Here is a 24,847-nt window from a genome sequence, read left to right on the forward strand (position 1 = left end):
ATTACACAGAATCACCTTGAGCTGGGGACAATAAAAAGGCCACTCTTTCCATGTGAATATTGGAAGTCACCAAAAATGTGAATATTATCTGCCATGACTACAAGGTCTAATTGGAATTCAGGCACTCAGTGAGGTACACTGTATATGGCCCAGGAGGCCTGTAAAACATTAGCTATAAAAAGTGATTGAGTAGGCTGCATAGATTTAATGACAAGATGCTCAAAATACAAAAACGCAGTCATCTGCTGTGTCGCTGCGCCCTGCTGAACACCATCGCCCTCATCGCAAATGCTAGAAACACCACTGCCTTTGCGGGATGCTCAGAGTATATGGTCACTAGTGTAACCAGGAGAGGCCTCATTTAACAGAGTAAATTCATCAGGCTTCAGCCATGTTTCAGTCAGATAAATCACATCAAGGTTATGATCAGTGATTAGTTAATTGACTGACTGTCTTGGAAGTGATGGATCTAACATTAAGTAGATATATTTTCAGATGTAAGATATTATCACAATCTCTTTCAATAATGATAGGATTGGAGGTCTTTATTCCAGTGAGATTGCGAAGGCAAACACCGCCATGTTTAGTTTTGCCCGACCTAGATCGAGGCACAGACATGGTCTCAATGGGGAAAGCTGAGCTGACTATACTGACTATGCTAGTGGCAGACCCCACTAAGCTGGCAGGCACGCACCATATTTCACTGTGGAGCTAGAGGAGTTAGAGCCTCTTTCTCAAAACTTCTTTCTCAAAGCTACAGATCTGGATCACGTTCTGCGCATGTGTAATTTTATGCACTCATTTTTTCTAGGTACCGGATCTTAATTGAATCACCCTGTTACAGGAGAACTTTCCTGCAATGCATGAAATGTCAAAATTGTTGTGTTTTTGAAGTAAAAAAAAAAGGCCTTTGAAAGTATATAATTTCCACTTGGAAATTTCAGACTTGATTTTCCCTTAAAATGTATTAACCCCTACAAAAATGTCCATTAATTATAATGCACATAATAATTCACATTTCCTGTTTCTGTAGGATTATTTTCCTGCTGTAGCATACTGGCTCAAATTAAGATCCTACATCTGTAGCTGCTGCTCACACTCCACCTCCCTTCATGTTTCTTTCTTTACTCATGATGATGTAGCCTGTCTCTGCCTCAGATTTACGAACAGCTGAAATTAAAACCCTGCAGCGAGTTGAACGAACATTCAAAGCCATTATGAAGGCTATAACCTCTCTCTATTGTTATGGATATTGCAGTTGCACAAGCAGGACACAGTCCCTACATATTATATTGGAGTAAAAAACTATCTGCGCTTTGTGTGATGATGTAGGCTAATCTTTGTAGTTGCTGCCATATCGTAGCCACTAGTCAGAGTTGCTGAAAAAGAACACTACTACTTTGACTGCCTGTCTGCCTCCTGTTTTGTGTACAACATGTACAGTTGAAGTCGGAAGTTTACTTACACTTAGGTTGGAGTCATTAAAACTTGTTTTTCAACCACTCAACACATTTTTTGTTTACAAACTATAGTTTTGGCAAGTCGGTTAGGACAACTACTTTGTGCATGACACAAGTAATGTTTCCAACAATTGTTTATTGTTTAATTGTTTTCACTTATAATTCACTGTATCACAATTCCAGTGGGTCAGATGTTTACATACACTAAGTTGACTGTGCCTTTAAACAGCTTGGAAAATCCAAGAAAATAATATCATAGCTTTAGAAGCTTCTGATAGGCTAATTGACATAATTTGAGTCAATTGGAGGTGTACCTGTTGATGTATTTCATGGCCTACCTTCAAACTCAGTGCCTCTTTGCTTGACATCATGGGAAAATCAAAAGAAATCAGCCAAGACCTCAGAAAAAAAATTGTAGACCTCCGCAAGTCTGGTTCATCCTTGGGAGCAAATTTCAAACGCCTGAAGGTACCATGTTCATCTGTACAAGCAATAGTATGCAAGTATAAACACCATGGGACCACGCAGCCGTCATACCACTCAGGAAGGAGACTCATTTTCTTTCCTAGAGATGAACGTACTTTGGTGCGAAAAGTGCAAATCAATCCCAGAACAACAGCAAAGGACCTTGTGAAGATGCTGGAGGAAACAGGTACAAAAGTATCTATATCCACAGTAAAACAAGTCCTATATTGACATAAGCTGAAAGGCCACTCAGCAAGGAAGAAGCCACTGTTCCAAAACCGCCATAAAAAAAGACTGGTTTGCAACTGCACATGGGGACAAAGATCCTACATTTAGGAGAAATGACCTCTGGTCTGATGAAACAAAAATGGAACTGTTTGGCCATAATGACCATTGTTATGTTTGGACGAAAAAGGGGGAGGCTTGCAAGCCAAAGAACACAATCCCAACCGTGAAGCACGGGGGTGGCAGCATCATGTTGTGGGGGTGCTTTGCTGCAGGAGGGATTGGTGTACTTCACAAAATAGATGGCATCATGAGGCAGGACAATTATGTGGACATATTGAAGCAACATCTCAAGACATCAGTCAGGAAGTTAAAGCTTGGTCGCAAATGGGTCTTCCAAATGGACAATGACCCCAAGCATACTTTCAAAGTTGTGGCAAAATGGCTTAAGGACAACAAAGTCAAGGTATTGGAGTGGCCATCACAAACCCTGACCTCAATCCAATAGAAAATGTGTGGGCAGAACTGAAAAAGCGTGTGTGAGCAAGGAGGCCTACAAACCTGACTCAGTTACACCAGCTCTGTCAGGAGGAATGGGCCAAAATTCACCCAACCTATTGTGGTGTCATGATCGTTGAATGAGGAGGACCAAAGCGCAGCGTGGTGAGCGTACGTATTACTTTATTTCGGATGACGCTCACAAAAACAATGACCGCGAAGCCTAAGGGCTATAATGCTACAAACAAAGACAACTTCCCACTCCCATAGGTGGGAAGAAGGGTGCCTAAGTATGGTTCCCAATCAGAGACAACGATAGACAGCTGTCCCTCATTGAGAACCATACCCGGCCAAACACAAAGAAATAGAAAACATAGAACACAAAACATAGAATGCCCACCCCAACTCACACCCTGACCAAACCAAAAAAGAGACATAAAAAGGATCTCTAAGGTCAGGGTGTGACATGTGGGAAGCTTGTGGAAGGCTACCTGAAATGTTTGACCCAAGTTAAACCATTTAAATGCAATGCTACCAAATACTAATTGAGTGTATGACCCATTGGGAATGTGATGAAAGAAATATAAGCTGAAATAAATCTTTCTCTCTACTATTATTCTGACATTTCACATTCTGAAAATGAAGTGGTGATCCTAACTGACCTAGGACAGTGAATTTTTATAGGATTAAATGTCAGGAATTGTGTAAAACTAAGTTTAAATGTATTTGGCTTAGGTGTATTTAAACTTCCGACTTCAACTGTATCCTATTCTGTACCGCGCCATGATTCCCAAATGTCCTGATTGGCAGACTAGCCAGGTCTTTGGTGGAGGGTGGCAGCTGGCCCCAGCTGGTGGTGGACACATGGCAGCGGGTGGCCAATACTAATGCTCCCGTCAGGGGTCCGGAACCATGTCCGGGTACATCTGGAGAGGCCAATCTGTGATGCTGCCCCGTATCGAAGGAGGTTAATGACAGACATGTCATGCCCATTGAAATAGAACTTTCATCCTCTGTGACAGAAATGTATTGGTGATGAATGATACCACTCAAAAGTAGGCCATCAGTGGAACCTCAGAAAGCTTACGGATAAATCACACCAGAAAAGAAGAGACTATCAGAGACAAAAAGTTGGTTGTCTGCACTAGAGGTCTTCACAGATCCACCTGTACCCGAGTGCCTGAGACCCGTCCATTCCGATTAATCGGTCGACCTCTAAACTGTAGGCAGTGCTTGAGTTGGGCAGGAGCTTGTCGGAGCTGAGTACCAGCACCTCAAATGTTCTACTGCTTGAGCTCCTGTTCCTCTTTAGCTCAAAAGTATTGTGGAGCTCCTGCATCTAAATATAAACAGTACCAGCACCCAAAATGAGTACCGGCACCTATTTCAGTCCTTGTCAAGCACTGACTGTAGGATATGAAAGAGCATGCACTGCCTTAATTAGCCTAGCTAGGTAAAGTTAGCTAGCTTAACTAGCTTCTCACAATTTGATGCAATCAAGACAGGTACTATGTAATCACAGTTAACGTATCTCTCAAAATGGCGACAGACGTACATCCCCCAAGCCACCATGGAAATACTGGGTGATTGTTAATGAGCTGGTCATTTTACTCACTCTGACCTTGATGGATGGTCAAGGGACAGCTACAGTGGATTAATCTACATGAAAAGCAATTAGTGCGTAGGCTAACCCCTAAGCCCTGCTTAGTGGTGCCTACTGAGCTCCAGGTTGGTGTTTTATGATATTGTGTCATCTTCTTTCTGTGACCCCGCTAACAATGAAACATGTGGGAGGACTTTTGTTCCTTAGTGATGTTCCAGTACAAGAATCATTGAGCTTTTATGACTTAAAAATAAAATGCTACTTGCTCATAAAGACGGATATTGCACGAAGACTAAAGGATCACCCAGTACTGAGAAATATGGTTGTGTTGGAGGCCAGAGAGAGTGTTCAGAGAGATTAAAGGGAATGAGTTGGCCCAGAGCTTGGAGCAAGCAGCATGTTGTAGCCCTGCGATATCCTCTCTGGTCTGTTGGTCATCTGTGTCGGTCCATGTTTCCACCATCAGGGTACAAGGAGAAAAGGTGTTTCTGGGAAGTAGAGCACAGTCACGCTCGGATGAGGCTGACTGCGTCCGGCTGTGCAACCTCTTGTGTCCAGCATGTTCAGGGGAAGGCAGGGAACTCAATGGGAGTGCTGTAATTTCCCTTCAAAGCCTTTGTGTCAGTTGTCAGTATCTTCCATTGTCACCGCTTACAATAACACAACTCAGAGAAGGGGACATTCATTGCTCTTAGTGAGAGCATTTATTTGAACTTCTATTTCTGGTATTTCTTTGAGAGCATTTATATTGTCCTAATTGCATTATAGTTTTAGCAATCACAATTCGTCCTATGATCAGGTGCTTCCTTGAACTTACCCATCATTTTTTTTTCTCCTTCCCGCCCATAAAGAAATCCAATCAGCTTATCAGAAATACCATGAAAGCAAGCAGCGGAGTCCTCCTACACTCATTCACAAACCCTCCAAGCCACTCACACCCCCGGGACAATGTGGAGACAATGTTGGCCCGAAAATGCACCCATCCGGCTCAGATGTGGTTTAGTTGCTCTTCTTCTATTTCTGTTGTTGTTCAGGCTCCATGTGTCCAATTAGATTAGATCTATGTCTAGACGAGCCCATGCCAAAATAGCCTCACCAGGCTCCATGATCAGAACGAATCCTTTATGCATTTGGAAATCTGGTTAAAACGATTTGCCACAGTTGCCGAAAGTATCTCTTCTGTGGAATAGGACAGCCTCATCAACTTTTTATCTCTGCCATTGGTCCCGGTGGAATTGGGAAGACAGTTTCTGTCTTGTCAACTGCATTTTATAGAGGCAATTGTGTGTGTGTGTGTGTGTGTGTGTGTGTGTGTGTGTGTGTGTGTGTGTGTGTGTGTGTGTGTGTGTGTGTGTGTGTGTGTGTGTGTGTGTGTGTGTGTGTGTGTGTGTGTGTGTGTGTGTGTGTGTGTGTGTGTGTGTGCGTGCGTTTATGTGTGTTGGCGAAGCATATTTAATTTCATTGAACATCAATGACGTCCCCCCCTCACTAATTTACTTAAGCTTTATGCTTAGATTTCAACTCCTATTTAAGTCTTTGCCACAGGCGTTACTTGGTGAATAATGACAGGGGTCCAGTCTTCTATCTTATGCTATTCCGATCCGTGAGGACGGAGATAGTACCTGATTGATGACTGGATTCAGGATAGAATGATTATGTAAGGGCTGGCATCTATCCTGCGTTTCATCAAACACACACACACAGATTTGATCTCCCAAGCCAGACAACTGAGACTATCATGTTCAGCACTCGCCTCGTATTGTGATACCATCAATGAATGGGGCAGTGTAAATAATCAAGAAGACTGTGTAACCACCCTCTGTGGCCTCCTAACAACCATGATCTCGACTTTTTTCATAAGAATGATGACAAATTAGCCTAGAAGCTGTCGTTACTCATGTTCCCTTCATTTTTATTGACGTGACAGACACCTAATCGAGATGACCGGACAGGAACATGAAAGCTGGTAGCTCTAATTGGTGAGAGCTTCAAGGTGAGGGGACAGGAAACAATCAGAGAACCGAGGGTGTGAATACTTTCATGATTGGCAGAGTACCATATGAAGACCGAATGCACACCGTTCTTCCTGAAGGAACAATTTGGCAAATACAGTGATGTCATGTAGCCATAGCAAATACATTTTAAAATGCTTTCAAATGGCTCTTGTTCCATAAATCACAGCCTGTATATAATCCTTAATGGTCTTTTCTGTAGACGCTCCCACACTTCAATGTACGCTATTGCGTTTTACCCAAAGTTGTTTTTAAATATAAATAAATAAGTCCTCTGAGATCATTATGATGGAACTCTCCCCTTTTGATTCCAGTAAGTCTCTCTCTTTTCCTCTAAACAAGCCGGGCTAAGTGATATCTTGTTTAAAACGTTCACTGTCCCGCTCTAGAGACGTTAGAGACGTTTGGGCGAGGAACTAATGACAAAGCGGGAGAAAAAGAAAGAGACTTCTGGAAGACTGTATGAATGACACGACACGATCCTTTTTCTCACACCACCCAGAGAGTGATCGAGACAGAGGTGATAAGAGAGACAGAGATGCAGATTGCAAGATCGTGATTTCTCTCAGGTGTGAAATGATACAGTACATCCTAACCAAGACAGGCAGTGAGAGGAAACAGGCTGAATCTGTGGCCATGGCAATGTGTGGGAGACCGGGGAAGTCACTGTGCCTGTAGGTCATAATGCGGTCCACTTGTTTTCCAGGGAGTTGGGCCCCACGAATCCTGCATGCTGATTTGCTCTGGCCAGATGACCTCAAGAGCTAGATCAGGTGCTCGGAATATGACTGGCTACTGGACCAGGCCTTGCTTATCCTCTTGCAGTTCAGTTCTGCAGGGGAACGTTAGGATGACACATTAGAAACGCTGGATAAACACTGTGTGTCTGGCCCGAGTCCAGGGAGGATAACGATGGAAACCTTAAACGGCTGGAGCCATTAGACAGAGTCCACAATCAGACAGACTCTCTGGATGGGTCATTATGTACAGGAAGGAGCGTACGCGCGCACAGACGCTCGCACTAATGCGCGCACACACAGAGATACTATATTTCTTTCCCTCATCTGTTCTTTATCACATGCACACATACTCCTAATTGTACGCATGTATAGTGATGGTGAAATTATTGATAAAGTTACATTTTGGGATATTATTTTTGACAGTATATCGTATCATTTTGACAATATCGCAACGTTATTTTTTGCGCTAGTTGGCTGTACCTGCTCCAAAACTCCAGTATTATCTTAGTAATTTTTTTGCCGCACTTATATTCCCATGACTGATCCAAACTGGGTTTCTCATGGCTCTCTGTTGATCCTCTGCTGCAGACATATGGTGAGCAATATGTTTGGAACGTCGAATCGCAATAAAATCACAGTATCGAATCGCATTACATCTAGAATCGTGAGAATTGCAATACGTATCGTATCGGCACCTGACTATCGTGATAATATTGTACCGTGAGGTCCCTGGCAATTCCCAGCCCTAAGCACTTAGCACACATACACACATGCAGGTGCACACACACACACACACACACACACACACACACACACACACACACACACACACACACACACACACACACACACACACACACACACACACACACACACACACACACTTTGGGCCACTCAGTCTTATCACCCTGGTTCAGGGGACCTGGTGTTGGAGAATACAGGCCGGAGAGATCAGAATGCAACGAAAAGTGTGACCACACACTTAACACTCCAACTCATTTCACACTCCTCCCATCGGACACACACTGAGGCACGTCGTCATGCCACCCGGGCATCGACAGACACTCTCCAGAGTCACTTAAAAAAGGCACAATGAGAGTGTGCCAGAACCAGCAGGATGCCTGTCATACAGCCTGTTCTCACACAGTCCACAATGCCAATTGACCCATCTCACAGTGACATGAGCTTTTACTCTACAGAATGTGGAATCATTCTAGAATCCTCCACAGTCTGGACAAGAGCCAGCACTGTACAGCCATGTGTATACAAGGATCAAATCAGTTCAATCCACAATTAAACCAGGATCCTCCAACTCTAGTCCTGGGGAAATACTGGGTGAGTGCATGCTTTTCCCCCAGCCCATTACTAACACAGTAATCAAATAATCAACTGTTCAGGGCCTTCGGTCTGTTGTGTTTTACTGAGGGGCTGGAATGAAAGCCTGGACTTTCTCTTCAGGACAAGGATTGGAGAACCCTGATTTTAGACATCGGCGTTTAGACAGAAACCTTTTCTCTGCGTCGTCACTAAAGCTGCATGATGTGCTTGGACACTATAAACTACAACATTTACATTACATTTACATTTAAGTCATTTGGCAGACGCTCTTATCCAGAGCGACTTACAACGTCGACTCATCTCACAGGTAGGATCTTTGAGATCAGTGTGTGGGCAGTAGGTTTAGTTATGTAAATAATGAAACTGGATAAACATTGCTACGGCAGGTTTGATTAAACCCGGCCCGTAGTCAAATATTATCTTTTGAGTTACAGATGTTTATCATCAACTCAGTCCTGATGTGACGGCAAATGGTTCATTTGAAGTATTCAACATCCAACAAGGAAGTTTAAAGTATTCTATTACAACTCCCTTTGTTGGTTTGAACCAGTGTCCATGTACTTCTTCCTTGTGTGCAAATTCCAGGCGCTTTGGTCAGTGGCCCTGAAAATAAAAAATAAAAAAACGATGGCCCTCAGGATAATTGATGATGCATTTAGTGTTATTGCCACCCCCGCTGTTGAAGTGTGTGAGCCAATGACGTGGACATCGATTAAGGCAGCCCTACCCTCCACCCTTCCGCACTTCACTGATTCAGAGAGGTGGGGTTAAATGCGGAATACATATTCCGGTTGAATGCATTCAGTTGTGCTACTGAATTGGTATCCCCTTTCCCTAATGCTCCAGCTGTGCTGCCACATTATCAGTTTAGAGAGCAGACTGCCCTGGGCTAATAAGTGTGGCATGTTGCAGATCTCAGATCAGCAGCTGGACTCACACCACACGAAACACACACACACACATATATATAAATATATATATATACCAATTATATATACACACCATCAAACAGGAATCCCCAAAGACCATCAGTCATGCTTTCCCACCCAAGCAAAATGATGCATTGTAGAACTTGCCAGTTTATATGTGTATGGTAATCCTTATTGAATGAATGACAGGCTGCCTTTGTGTGTTTGGTGGCATCACTCCATGGAGGATTTGCACCTCTACCCTACTGTCTCGATGCAACCTGGGAACTGAGATATGACATTGGCTATTGCCAATGAAATGATTGGCACAGGTTCTGTGTGAATGCAGGGTGTGTGAGGGGGTGTAGTAATAGAAGCCGGTTGTCTGTTTACCCGTGACCACTTTGACTACTTCCTTTGCCTGTCTGTTGGTTTACAACGGAAGACAGCCACACTTAGCATGACACTTCTTTATATCAAACGGGGTCTTCTGCTGTAACTTTCTCAGTGACCTCTGGAGAGGAACTGCACATTTGTTGGGTTTCAAGAGGTCCCCATTGCCATGGGCTGCCTTACTCAACCTTTCTGGCTAAAGTAGAATTCTGTGCTCCTGCTCCGTGGGCTAGCCAGTGTCTCCCAAGGTCTGGTTAATCCTTTTATTCACCATGCAGCAGCATGATGGATGCTTCACAGACCCACAGCCTTCTATAGGCTACATACACACACAAGGCTGGCTGGCCACCCTCTGTTGGAGAAACACACAGATGTCTTTGGTGGCCTTTCTTTCTCTCTCTCTCTCTCTCTTTTTACTCTCTCTCTTTACTCTCGCTCTCTTTTTCTCCCTCTCTTTACTCTCTCTCCCTCTCTCTTTACTCTCTCCCTCTCGCTTTACTCTCTCTCTCTCTTTTTCTCTCTCCCTCTTTACTCTCTTGCTCTCTTTTTCTCCCTCTTTACTCTCTCTCCCTCTCTCTTTACTCTCTCCCTCTCCCTCTCGCTTTACTCTCTCTCTCTTTTTCTCTCTCCCTCTTTACTCTCTTGCTCTCTTTTTCTCCCTCTTTACTCTCTTGCTCTCTTTTTCTCCCTCTTTACTCTCTTGCTCTCTTTTTCTCCCTCTTTACTCTCTTGCTCTCTTTTCTCTCTCTCTCTCTCTCTCTCTCTCTCTCTCTCTCTCTTTACTCTCTCTCCCTCTCCGTGTCTCTCCTTCTCTCTAACTAGTAAGCTCAGGATTACTTATACTGAGGAGAAGTCTTACAATAAAGTATCTCCCCTCACTGGACAAGCATTTTGGGGGAACTATTCAGTCCCTCTCTTGAGTTGCAGGACTTCATAACTCCCGTCCTCAATGTTGAGCGTCAGGCAGGATTCAGATTCAATTATCACTGAAAGGATATTGTAATGGGAAAAATGTGTGATAAAAACTCTTGTTCAGCTGACTACAGTATTATCGTTCAGAGAAATGCAGAATGAATCTGTCCGCCCCATCGTTACTATTAGTTTAACCTCCTCCACCATTCACCCTGAACGTCTGTGTGTGTTTTAAACCTTCTTCATTAATTCATGAGCACTGTAAAGTGAGACCGCACATTCTTCCCACCATTGTTTCACACATTATATGGCTGAGTCATCAAACCCACCAGCACCACTTGATTTACTACCAACTGACGTTTTACATTCTGATGAGGATAATGAGGTAGTAGAGTTTTATAGCAGGAGTTCAACAAAGCTTTCGACAGTCAATGTTTTTTAGGGATTGACATTCATTCTTCACCGACATTATTCCCTTGAATAAAAGAAGCAATTAACAAGGCAACAGTAAACATGTCGTCCCCCATGAGTGATGCAGCAGCAGCACTCCCCCCCCTTGGGCCAATTGAGATACTGCTTGTGACAAACACATTTCAGTTAATTACTATAGTTTCCGCCTTAGGCCAATCAGTAGAGTTTTGTAAAAGCCTGATCTCTATGGCTAGACGCATCATTAACCCAAGTTTCTGGAAAATCCTCCTAGTGCTGAGATATCGCATGTGACGAACGTTTGAACGGAACGGACAGAGACAGATCCACAGTCCGCTCCCCGGTTTTAAATAGAATGTTTTCCAATGGCCTTCCTGCTGTACTTACTGTATGTGCATGAATATTTCAGTTCTACCGTGGTCACGCTTGTTTTAGCAGATGTGCTCTTTGTATTCTCACTGTAACTGAATCTATGGGCTGTTTGATCTGCGCATGTACGAGCGACGTGCCATTCAGACTGGTTTTTGTTTGTCCAAACTCCATTCAGACAAAGTTACAACAGGAAATTGAAACCTGGTGTCTGGATGTAGGCTATGAGGCTAACCCCCTTGGTGAAATAAAAACCTCTGATGATTGAGTGAATCCGAACCGGGGGGGAGGGGGAGGGGGGGGGGGGGGGCATTTAGACAGGGGCAGGCAATCAAGGAGACAACTCGACAAGACAATGGGACAAGAAGTATCTGTCTGGGAGTGTAGCTTTCAGTTACTTGGGACGACCTCTTGTGATAACTACATGAGATGGTAGCACTGTACAAGCCGTGTAAAGCAAATGTGCACTCTCAAAAGCCTTTTTAGATCCTTGGATAGTTTCACACAATCCATTTTCGAAAGATGCTCAATGTCTGTCGAGACAATTGTAGTTTTCAATACAGAAATGCCGCAAATGGAGGCACTGGGCCACAATGAGTTAAGCAGCCCAGGTTGTAATTTAAGGAAAGCTTTTTGTTCCCTTTCAGTCACAGGTGCACCACTGATCCTTAAAGAGGATCACAGGACAAAGCAAGACGAGCCCATGTTGTAACCCTCTGTTGATGTTAAATAGGGATATGCATGGTGATACACAAGTGCACTTCACAAACATATGTAGTCAAACAGGCACACACACACACACACACACACACACACACACACACACACACACACACACACACACACACACACACACACACACACACACACACACACACACACACACACGGTGTAATATAATCAAGCCTATTGAATGAACCGGTGTTGGAAATGGACAGGTGTCTCATGTGAAAGCCATTGTTTACACTCTATAGACAGAACACTGGCATGTGAGTGACTGCTGTACTGGTGAAATAGAGAAGTTAGGTCTCTAGACAAACTGGATAAGATGAGAGAGAGAGAGAGAGATAAAGAGAGAGAGGGACAGAGGAGAAAAGACTGAGGCTGAGAGGAAAAGACTGAGGCTGAGAGAGATAGATGCAGATACTGATCAAGTGGGAGAAGAAGTTTGTAGCTTCGAGAGAGATTGAGATGGATGGAGAGAGAGAGAAGAGAGACATGAGGGAGAGGAATAAGCTGATGACAGATGGGCATAAGGAGTTCAGTAGCCAGGGCTGTTCAATGTCGGTCCTGGAGGGCCGAAACACTACTAGTTTTCATCTTCTCCTAATAAGGGACTAATTCAGACCTGCAAAACCAGGTGAGTGCGATTAACTAACAGTTAGGAACAAAAAACGGTCGTTTTTCGACCCACCAGGACCAGAATTGAACAGCCCTGCTATAGACCCTACTTACTGTATGTCCAACACATCTCAGGGAGGAAAAGGAACATGGCAGAGATATAAATAAAAGTAATTTGCGAAACAGAGAGGAAAGGAGGATGAGCGGTAAGAGAGCTACAGTTGTCTCTCCTACATGAATTAGCCAATTAACATCACAGAAGTATGAGTAGAAAATATCATTGCCGGCTTCCATTCCTTTCTGTATGGTCTCAGTACGGTACATCAGAAGGTCAGCCAAGGGAGATAGGGACAGTGAGGCCGTATCTCAATAATCATTAAAGGTTTCCTCTCCTTGTACCCTTCCCTCATCTGCACTGAACAGAAAGAATAGGACGCCAAATACTCTTGTAGGCAATCATATCTCTCGGATTAGCGAGGGAGAAGAGAGGAGGAGAGGAATCCCTTGTAGAGATGTCCCTGTGTTGGAAAGAAACGCGTTGCTTTAAGGCCAAAGAAGACAAAGGGTTGTGTGTGAGTGAACTTCCAACCCCTGACCTTTTAACGAGAGGTCATGACCCTTGGCTGACCCCAGTGTTAGGCGGGCACAGACCAGTGAAGTCCAACAATGTGAGGAAGTCCACAAGATAGAGATAATAGTGAAGAGAATGCGAAAAGGGAAAAAAATAGAGCTATTTATCACTTCTAGTTTCCTAAATATGATTTAGTTGCGGGACTATATCCCTTTGCACCTTTTGGATGATATCCTTAATGGCTATTTAAACCAGCTCAGTATACAACACATAGCAAATGCTCTGCAGCGGCATTCTTTGAACTCCCCAGAAGAGTTACTGGTATACTGCTTTGGGAAGATTGTGAGAAAAGTGGACTTTTGCTTGGTCAAAGCCATTTAATCCAGGATTAGACAGAGAAATGATATCACAGGCAAACATGAAAACAGCCCAGCAGAGCACGAGTCCCCATCCTCATCTTCTTCCAACCAGAGTCAGGTCAGGTCAAGATTTGGACATGGTTTAAGACCCTTTTCACACGATTGTGCCAACCCAAGCCGTACTGTGTTGACGTAGATATATTCTTTTTACATTGACCCTTCCAGCACGTTTCCAGTACTGTTGGACTTTGGGGCCTATGCATTTGTAAGTGAATTAGTTTTTTTTATAAAGGATAACAAGCTTCTTTCATCCCCCCCAGATGACAATCTTTTGTAGACAAAATGCTCAACTACGGAGGAATGTTGTTTAAAGGTTGAACATGTTTGGAAAAGGTCAAACCGGTACCCTCTCTTCTAATCAGTTCCTCCTGCTTTCGATCAGTCGCTCTGCGAGGGTCCCTCATGTCCACGCTTTTTGAAAACCTTTGGCGTTATTCATGTTGCAGAAATGTAGCACATCTTCGTCTCCCATTCGTGGACATCACTTGGCTTCAGCAACATTTCCAGAACGTTTGGTGTAATCGGTTTGTTTCCCTATGCTTTAGTGAGCAGGTGCTTTTTGCAAGCTATGATAATGAGGCATGTTGGTTCTGACAGTAGCTCTTCCGTAATTGCCTGGCAGTGTAGCCCTGAGGGATCTGGCTCCAATTCATTTTCCAGACAGGACTCATAGGGCATTGTAATAATAAACTATCCCCTCCTAATCATTCTGCAGCACTGGTACAGTGAAATGCAAGGAGAATTCTGTCTGCTGGTGAGGTGTGTGTGTGTGTTTGCGTGCGTGCGTGCACGGATGGTTTTCTAGAGACATGTAAACAAACACGCATGGATATATTCCACAGACAACCCCCAGAGTGCATTATGTTAATGGTCTGTGTGCTGCAGACCTACAGTGCCATCAGTTATGTAGACACACCCCTTGTCTTTTTCCACATTTTGTTGGGTTACAGCCTGAATTTAAAATGGATTAAATGGAGATGTTGTGTTGCTGGCCTACATGCAATACCCCATAATGCCAAAGTGTAATTATGTTTTTATACATTTTTATAAATTAATAGAAAATGAAAAGCTGAAATGTCATGAGTCAATAAGTATTCAACCCCTTTGTTATGGCAAGCCTAAATCAGTTCAGGAGTAAGAATTTGCTTAACAAAGTCACATAAGAATTTGCATGGACTCACTCTATGTGCAATAATAGTGTTGAACTCTTTGATGCGTACGCTCACATATTGTGATCATTTTTGAATGGTACCTGCAGCGTTCCATCACCAATATGTGATTGGAACAGTAGCAACAGAACGTATAATGCAACAAACGCGTCTAAAAAGCATCGTTGTTTGAAAAGCATGTAAACAATGTTTTGTACTGCTGGGAAATAAAGGTCTTCACAACTTTATTCCTCAACTTTACCTTTTATTGTTTAGAAAAGAGATGCGTGTCAGCTAAGCTAACAGCAGCTAAATTCTTTATGATGGTTCATGTTTGACAAGTGAAAACTCTCTAATCCCAGAATGCCATTCACTATAAGATGCACGTAAACAAAGTCAAAGACAAAGATGGTTGCACTCATTGCTTGAAAAATATTAACTTAGTTTGGCCACTTGAAAGCATTTTAACAAATCTTCGACGTTCTTCAAATCAAATCAAATTTTATTTGTCACATACACATGGTTACCAGATGTTAATGCGAGTGTAGCGAAATGCTTGTGCTTCCAGTTCCGATAATGCAGTAATAACCAACAAGTAATCTAACTAACAATTCCAAAACTAATTTCTTATACACAGAGTAAGGGGATAAAGAATATGTACATAAAGATATGAATGAGTGATGGTGCAGAGCAGCATAGGCAAGATACAGTAGATGGTATTGAGTACAGTATATACATATGAGATGAGTATGTAAACAAAGTGGCATAGTTAAAGTGGCTAGTGATGCATGTATTATATAAGGATGCAGTAGATGATAGAGTACAGTATATACGTATACATATGAGATGAATAATGTAGGGTATGTAAACATTATATTAGGTAGCATTGTTTAAAGTGGCTAGTGATATATTTTACATCCTTTCCCATCAATTCGCATTATTGAAGTGGCTGGAGTTGAGTCAGTGTGTTGGCAGCAGCCACTCAATGTTAGTGGTTGCTGTTTAACAGTCTGATGGCCTTGAGATAGAAGCTGTTTTTCAGTCTCTGGGTCCCAGCTTTTATGCACCTGTACTGACCTCGCCTTCTGGATGATAGCGGGGTGAACAGGCAGTGGCTCGGGTGGGTGTTGTCCTTGATGATCTTTATGGCCTTCCTGTAACATCGGGTGGTGTAGGTGTCCTGGAGGGCAGGTAGTTTGCCCCCGGTGATACGTTGTGCAGACCTCACTACCCTCTGGAGAGCCTTACGGTTGTGGGCGGAGCAGTTGCCGTACCAGGCGGTGATACAGCCCGCCAGGATGCTCTCGATTGTGCATCTGTAGAAGTTTGTGAGTGCTTTTGGTGACAAGCCGAATTTCTTCAGTCTCCTGAGATTGAAGAGGCGCTGCTGCGCCTTCTTCACGATGCTGTCTGTGTGAGTGGACCAGTTCAGTTTGTCTGTGATGTGTATGCCGAGGAACTTAAAACTTACTACCCTCTCCACTACTGTTCCATCGATGTGGATAGGGGGGTGTTCCCTCTGCTGTTTCCTGAAGTCCACAATCATCTCCTTAGTTTTGTTGACGTTGAGTGTGAGGTTATTGTCCTGACACCACACTCCGAGGGCCCTCACCTCCTCCCTGTAGGCCGTCTCGTCGTTGTTGGTAATCAAGCCTACCACTGTTGTGTCGTCCGCAAACTTGATGATTGAGTTGGAGGCGTGCGTTGCCGCGCAGTCGTGGGTGAACAGGGAGTACAGGAGAGGGCTCAGAACGCACCCTTGTGGGACCCCAGTGTTGAGGATCAGCGGGGTGGAGATGTAGTTGCCTACCCTCACCACCTGGGGGCGGCCCGTCAGGAAGTCCAGTACCCAGTTGCACAGGGCGGGGTCGAGACCCAGGGTCTCGAGCTTGATAACGAGCTTGGAGGGTACTATGGTGTTAAATGCCGAGCTGTAGTCGATGAACAGCATTCTCACATAGGTATTCCTCTTGTCCAGATGGGTTAGGGCAGTGTGCAGTGTGGTTGAGATTGCGTCGTCTGTGGACCTATTTGGGCGGGAAGCAAATTGGAGTGGGTCTAGGGTGTCAGGTAGGGTGGAGGTGATATGGTCCTTGACTAGTCTCTCAAAGCACTTCATGACGACGGAAGTGAGTGATACGGGGCGGTAGTCGTTTAGCTGAGTTACCTTAGCTTTCCTGGGAACAGGAACAATGGTGGCCCTCTTGAAGCATGTGGGAACAGCAGACTAGTATAGGGATTGATTGAATATGTCTGTAAACACACCAGCCAGCTGGTCTGCGCATGCTCTGAGGGCGCGGTTGGGGATGCTGTCTGGGCCTGCAGCCTTGCGAGGGTTAACACGTTTAAATGTTTTACTCACCTCGGCTGCAGTGAAGGAGAGACTGCATGTTTCCGTTGCAGGCCGTGTCAGTGGCACTGTGTTGTCCTCAAAGCGGGCAAAAAAGTTATTTAGTCTGCCTGGGAGCAAGACATCCTGGTCTGTGACTGAGCTGGGTTTCTTCTTATAGTCCGTGATTGACTGTAGACCCTGCCACATACCTCTTGTGTCTGAGCCGTTGAATTGAGATTCTACTTTGTCTCTATACTGACGCTTAGCTTGTTTGATAGCCTTTCGGAGGGAATAGCTGCACTGTTTGTATTCGGTCATATTACCAGTCACCTTGCCCTGATTAAAAGCAGTGGTTCGCGCTTTCAGTTTCACGCGAATGCTGCCATCAATCCACGGTTTCTGGTTAGGGAATGTTTTAATCGTTGCTATGGGAACGACATCTTCAACACACATTCTAATGAACTCGCACACCGAATCAGCGAATTCGTCAATGTTGTTGCCTGACGCAATACGAAACATGTCCCAGTCCACGTGATGGAAGCAGTCTTGGAGTGTGGAATCAGCTTGGTCGGACCAGCGTTGGACAGACCTCAGCGTGGGAGCTTCTTGTTTCAGTTTCTGTCTGTAGGCAGGGATCAGCAAAATGGAGTCGTGGTCAGCTTTTCCGAAAGGGGGGCGGGGCAGGGCCTTATATGCGTCGCGGAAGTTAGAATAACAGTGATCCAAGGTTTTGCCAGCCCTGGTGGCGCAATCGATATGCTGATACATTTTAGGGAGTCTTGTTTTCAGATTAGCCTTGTTAAAATCCCCAGCTACAATGAATGCAGCCTCAGGATGTATGGATTCCAGTTTGCAAAGAGTCAAATAAAGTTCGTTCAGAGCCATCGATGTGTCTGCTTGGGGGGGAATATATACGGCTGTGATTATAATTGAAGAGAATTCTCTTGGTAGATAATGCGGTCTACATTTGATTGTGAGGAATTCTAAATCAGGTGAACAGAAGGATTTGAATTCCTGTATGTTTCTGTGATCACACCATGTCTTGTTAGCCATAAGGCATACGCCCCCACCCCTCTTTTTACCAGAAAGGTGTTTGTTTCTGTCGGCGCGATGCGTGGAGAAACCCGCTGGCTGCACCGCCACCGAGAGCGTCTCTCCAGTGAGCCATGTTTCCGTGAAGCAAAGAACGTTACAGTCTCTGATGTCCCTCTGGAATGCTACCCTTGCTCGGATTTCATCAACCTTGTTGTCAAGAGACTGGACATTGGCGAGAAGAATGTTAGGAAGTGGGGCACGATGTGCCCGTCTACGTAGTCTGACCAGAAGACCGCTTCGTTTCCCTCTTTTACGGAGTCATTTTTTTGGGTCACTGGCTGGGATCCATTCCGTTGTCCTGGTTGAAAGGCAGAACACAGGATCCGCTTCGCGAAAGTCATATTCTTGGTCATACTGATGGTGAGTTGACGCAGATCTTATATTCAGTAGTTCTTCTCGACTGTATGTAATGAAACCTAAGATGACCTGGGGTACCAATGTAAGAAATAACACGTAAAAAAAACAAAAAACTGCATAGTTTCCTAGGAATGCGAAGCGAGGCGGCCATCTCTGTCGGCGCAGTGTATAAGTTCATGGGGGGTAGATATTGGGGAAGGTATCATGGGGGGATAAGATGCAGGGAACATTACTTTGAAGGGTGGATTTATCAATAAATGGGGTCAAACAGAAGAAATTTGGAAATGGAAATGGGAAATGGGGTCTGTGTCACGTTCTGACCTTAGTTCTTTTGCTATGTCTTTGTTTTAGTATGGTAAGGGCGTGAGTTGGGGTGGGTAGTCTATGTTCGTTTTTCCATGTTGTGGTTATGTGTTTGGCCTGGTATGGTTCTCAATCAGAGGCAGGTGTCGTTCGTTGTCTCTGATTGAGAATCATACTTAGGTAGCCTTTTCCCACGTGTTTTGTGGGTGATTATTTTTCCATGTGAGTGTTTGTTTCACACGGGACTGTTTCGTTTGTTTCGTTTATTCACGTTGTTATTTTGTATTTCAGTGTTCAGGCAAATAAATATCATGAACACGTACCATGCTGCGCATTGGTCCGATATTTCCTACTCCTCCTCAGACGAAAAGGACATTGAACGTTACAGTCTGAGCAGGCAACCCTGACCTACCATAGTTACAATCTGATTCCGCGTTGAAATCAACTGGAAACTCGGAAATCTCTGACTTCCGACTTCAGTGCGTTCAAGACAACTGGGAACTTGAAAAAAAAATGAGCTCCAACTGGGGAAAACTGTTTTGAACGGTCATCCAACTCGGAATTTAAACTCGAGACCTCTGGCCTCTTTCTAGAACTCTGACCTTCTGACCTGAAAATCACTGACATCATGATTCGACCTAATATTTTTCTGAGTTCCCAGTTGTCTTGAATACACCATAAGTCAGTTGAGTGAACTATCATCTTTGGTCTTACAGAATGCATTGTGCAAACATGGCGCCACATATAGCTGAAAAATAGCTTAGTATTAGCTCATCATAATCAGTACAACCTTCAAAAAAGTATTTTACACACATCCTATGTGTCCATTAAAATCTATGCAAGAATCAGAATGCATTATTTGTCAGCAGTACTTGAAAACATGCGAATAAAACAGTGAAATACATTTTGCTCCATACATACATACATACATACATACATACATACATACATACATACATACATACATACATACATACATATGGTATGCTACAGTAGAAACGACAGGACAATATACAGTGGGGCAAAAACGTATTTAGTCAGCCACCAATTGTGCAAGTTTTCCCACTTAAAAAGATGAGGCTTGTCATTTTCATCATAGGTACACTTCAACTATGACAGACAAAATGAGAAAAAAAATCCAGAAAATCACATTGTAGGATTTTTAATGCATTTATTTGCAAATTGTGGTGGAAAATAAGTATTTGGTCAATAACAAAAGTGTATCTCAATACTTTGTTATATACCCTTTGTTGGGTATAACGTTTTCTCTACGTCTTCACAAGGTTTTCACACACTGTTGCTGGTATTTTGGCCCATTCCTCCATGCAGATCTCCTCTAGAGCAGTGATGTTTTGGGGCTGTTGCTGGGCAACACGGACTTTACAACTCCCTCCAAAGATTTTCTATGGGGTTGAGATCTGGAGACTGGCTAGGCCACTCCAGGACCTTGAAATGCTTCTTACGAAGCCACTCCTTCGTTGCCCGGGCGGTGTGTTTGGGATCATTGTCATGCTGAAAGACCCAGGCACGTTTCATCTTCAATGCCCTTGCTGATGGAAGGAGGTTTTTACTCAAAATCTCATGATACATGGCCCCATTCATTCTTTCCTTTACACGGATCAGTCGTCCTCGTCCCTTTGCAGAAAAACAGCCCCAAAGCATGATGTTTCCACCCCCATGCTCACCGTTCTTGTGATCATTTTGACCCCACGGGTGAGATCTTGCGTGGAGCCCCAGATCGAGGGAGATTATCAGTGGTCTTGTATGTTATCCATTTCCTAATAATTGCTCCCACAGTTGATTTCTTCAAACCAAGCTGCTTACCTATTGCAGATTCAGTCTTCCCAGCCTGGTGCAGGTCTACAATTTTGTTTCTGGTGTTGTTTGACAGCTCTTTGGTCTTGGCCATAGTGGAGTTTGGAGCCTGTTCTGACTAAAGATGCACAATGTGTTCATATTTGATCTGGGGAAACATTGGGGAAGTGCTTGGGCTCTTGTTGAAGAGAGAAGTTTGTCCGGCTCAGTAAAGCCTCAAAGATAAATTGTCTGTAACAGTGAAATGGGCTACTTCAAACTGTTGTTAGAAAATAATTTGAAATTGGCAAGTTGAAACATTGTCTATAGACAATTAGCAGGCAGCGTAGCGTGCCTTGGTTTGAGGGCAGCGCAGGTTAACTGTACTGTTACGTAAAAATCACATTTTGGAACAGTGAGTGCATTCTGACATCATGCGCATAATAAAACTGACATTGGGGTCAACCGTTACTGATATTTGGAACTCACACATGAAAAGGTAACATCATTTTTTAATGACTATCTCATCTCTGTACCCCACACATACAATTATCTGTAATGTCCCTCAGTCAAGCAGTACATTTCAAACACAGATTCAACCCCAAAGACCAGGGAGGTTTTGCCATGCCTCGCAAAGAAGGGCACCTATTGGTAGATGGGTAAAAAAAGCAAACATTGAATATCCCTTTGATTATGGTGAAGTTATTAATTACACTTTTGATGGTGTATCAGTACAGCCAGTTACTACAAAGATACAGGCGTCCTTTCTAACTCGTTTGCCGGAGAGGAAGGAAACCGCTTAGGGATTTCACCATGAGACCAATGGTGACTTTAAAACAGTTACAGAGTTTAATATTGTGGATACTCCGCAATATTAACCTAAATGCATGCTGTTTGCAATAAGGCACTAAAATAAAACTGCAAAAAATTAAGAAATTAACTTTATGTCCTGAATGCAAAGTGTTATGTTTGTAACACAACACCTGAATGCAAAGCATCTTGTTATGGGTATTTGGGCAAGCAATTAAATCAATGTTAATCCTATTCACCTTTCAGCAGGTAACACAAGGCCAAATATTTTGAATGTTCCTGGAATAAGTCTTGAAAAATGGCAAGGCTTAAAATTGTCTGTGAATACTTTCTTGAAGAATTTAAAAAATATGATGGCACTTTGATTAAATCTTTGACAAGAAATGACAATTAAATCATTATTCTCAAAATTGATGGCACTGTAAATCTTTCTTCAGACGGACGGAAAAGATAACAGATTGTTTTTATTGTACAATCTCAGACCTCCCTCTTTTGCTGATATTTTCTCATATTTAACTCTAAATGAGTGGTCCTCAATGTTGTACTGCACATAATGGCCTATAAGCAATATTGTTACTTATAATAACGCGTTGTTATTTTATTTTTTTGCCATGATCTTTTGGAATGAGGGTATCGTGAATTGATCTTTCAAAGTGACGTGGATGTCTTCCAGTTCTCAAATAAAAACAGACCAACTCAATAGGATTTAGAGGCTGTGTGAACGTATAATAACTCTGGTGCCATGATAAGAATATCCAGGCTGATTTAACCAAATTACATATTTGGACATAAACAGAGCTGTTTTTGAAAGCTATTTTCTTTCTGTTGCAGCTGAACTGGTGCAAGGATACGGATACCGGGCCCAGCGCAAATTCTCAGAAGACATCGACTGGTCCTATGCGGGTAAGTGTGTAGGGGACCAGACGAGTTTGGTTAACTGTTCTACGTCTATCTCAGCAGCATACATTGGGATAAATGATTGATATATTGAAGCTAAGTGATTTTGAAGCATTATAATACCAAAGACCAGTTGGAAGTGTTACCCTGTAGATTGAACGGGTTCCTCACTAGCCGTGAATCCACATGGTCAGGAGTGGAGTGGTACTCTGGCGGAGACAAGACTTTGATGTCTGCTGGACTGCCACAATGTGTCCTCAAAGCTCCTCTTATGAGGTGTTTGTGTGTGTGTGTGTGTGTGTGTGTGTGTGTGTGTGTGTGTGTGTGTGTGTGTGTGTGTGTGTGTGTGTGTGTGTGTGCGTGCACCTGTGGGTGTGCAGGTGCGCGGGCACACAGTGAGTCAGTATGTGATCGATAAGTAGTGTGCATCAAATAGATGACTGGGAAACGCTAGTGTTTTGAGCTGGTAGTGACAGACTAGTAGTTGCTTGCGACTCGTGTACCGTGTGTGCGCGTGTAATGTGCGTGTGTAATGTGCGTAATGTAATAACAGATAACCACAGAGACGGTCTAGTCTGTGCATGTGTAAAATATCAGAAGGGATTAACTTTGTCTTTATCGGTTTGACTCATCCTTTAACAGAGCTGTTATGGTAAACCTATTAGGCTAGACTGGTCTGACTGGTTAGAGAAAAATGGAGTAGCCTAGTCATGAAGCTTGTTCTCCTCACGAAGCTTGTACCTTGGAGTAGACTGGGATTTTCTTAGAAATGGCCACTCCTGGCATCTCTATATCAGCCATTGTTTGAGAGGAAGAACAAAGGTGTGTGCATGTGCGGCAGACATCAAAAGAGTAGGCCATTTGGAGAATAATTTGGCAATAATTTGGCAATAATTCTGTTTACAATGCAGGTCATAATGAATAGCTTGGTTTCATGAATATCTTCTGAAACGGGGATGCCAAAGAGCCCTGGGAATTAATGTCCTATTTGAAAATATAATTTGAGAAAACATTCACGCATTCTCCCCCCTTCTCTTGAAGATCATTTGAACCCATTCCAATTTCCCCCCATGGTCCCATTTTGAGATTTGCATTTGAATACGTATCCCCTTAGAAATTCATTTGATCTTCATGAATTCGCCTGACGTTTGGCATTGTGTGTGGAGAGAGATCAACAAGGAAATGGATTGGTTATCATTGGGGGTCATTTGGAGCCTTGTTCCTATAGTAAATGGCATGGCCTTCTCTCTCTCCTTTACTCAATAACCACTGGTTGGGGGAAAGAGCAGACAAGTTTCAACTGAAATGTTTTCAGTTAAGAATTGATGGGGAGATGAGAAAGGAAGACTTATTTGCACTGAGGTTCAAGTTCAGAATATGGCCCGCAATCTCTTTTCAACTAATGTTGACAACATCCAAATATACACAATATTGTAACACAAGCTGTTAAACAGTGCAAGAGCGGCAGTGTATTGGCGTAGCCTCATTTGACAGAGGATTACACACACACACACACACACACACACACACACACACACACACACACACACACACACACACACACACACACACACACACACACACACACACACACACACACACACAATACACCCCACCGCACACACACAATACACCCCACCGCACACACACAATACAAGCCACCGCACACACACAATACACCCCACCGCGCACACACAAAACACTAGGGACTCTCTTCTCAGGGACTATTCCTTTATTTCTTTTTTCAGCCATGGAGAATTCCCTGGTGGTGAGAGAATTCCCTGTGTTAAGCTCTGGGACCCATATTTGGAAAGTAGGGCACATTCAGCTCCTGGTTTGGAGCGGCTGTTTAGCCTAGCTTGTCTGATCTGTGTTGGATGAGACATGACATGGGTTATGACTAGCCAATACGGCATAGAATGTATGATGTGTAGCAAAATGTGTGTATTTCTCTTCAATTCAACATTGACTTTGATACAGTTTGTATTATTAGCATGTTTATATTTTATACAGTTGTCAAAGTCAGTAATAGAGCATATTCTACAAAATAGATGCATAATTTGGCATGGAAATGTACCATACATATTTACAATGACCCTCAGGCATCTCTCTGTCAATCTTTGCTTTCACTAGACATGACAAGAAAAAATGTATTCTCTTTCCCTCCTTGCACCCCTCTCTCCACCCCTTGCTGTCTTTGTGTTCTCTCTCTCTCTCTCTCTCTCTCTCTCTCTCTCTCTCTCTCTCTCTCTCTCTCTCACTCCCCCCCTTCTTCTCACTGTCTAGTCTACTCCTACACCTTTCCCAACGCTCTCTCTCCGTCTTCCCTTTGCTCCCTCTCTATCTCTTTACCACACCTCCTACCCATACCTCCCCTTTCGCCTCGGTCGGCGTCACAACAAACTGAATCTGGGTGACACATGGGGAG

General features: G+C 43.5%; 1 protein-coding gene across 6 annotated transcripts in view; it reads left to right on the forward strand.

The window, feature by feature from the left end:
* The window catches only part of ptprz1a (protein tyrosine phosphatase receptor type Z1a), a 69,624-nt gene that overhangs the window by 8,277 nt on the left and 36,500 nt on the right, over positions 1–24,847 (forward strand). For all 6 annotated transcript variants that reach the window (XM_064930320.1, XM_064930321.1, XM_064930322.1 and 3 more), the window contains exon 2: positions 22,354–22,425. In XM_064930320.1, the coding sequence (XP_064786392.1) occupies positions 22,354–22,425 (72 nt within the window). The remainder of the gene's footprint in view (positions 1–22,353; positions 22,426–24,847) is intronic.

The sequence above is a fragment of the Oncorhynchus masou genome, chromosome 22 (assembly GCF_036934945.1).
Source record: "Oncorhynchus masou masou isolate Uvic2021 chromosome 22, UVic_Omas_1.1, whole genome shotgun sequence".
Lineage (NCBI taxonomy): Eukaryota > Metazoa > Chordata > Actinopteri > Salmoniformes > Salmonidae > Oncorhynchus > Oncorhynchus masou.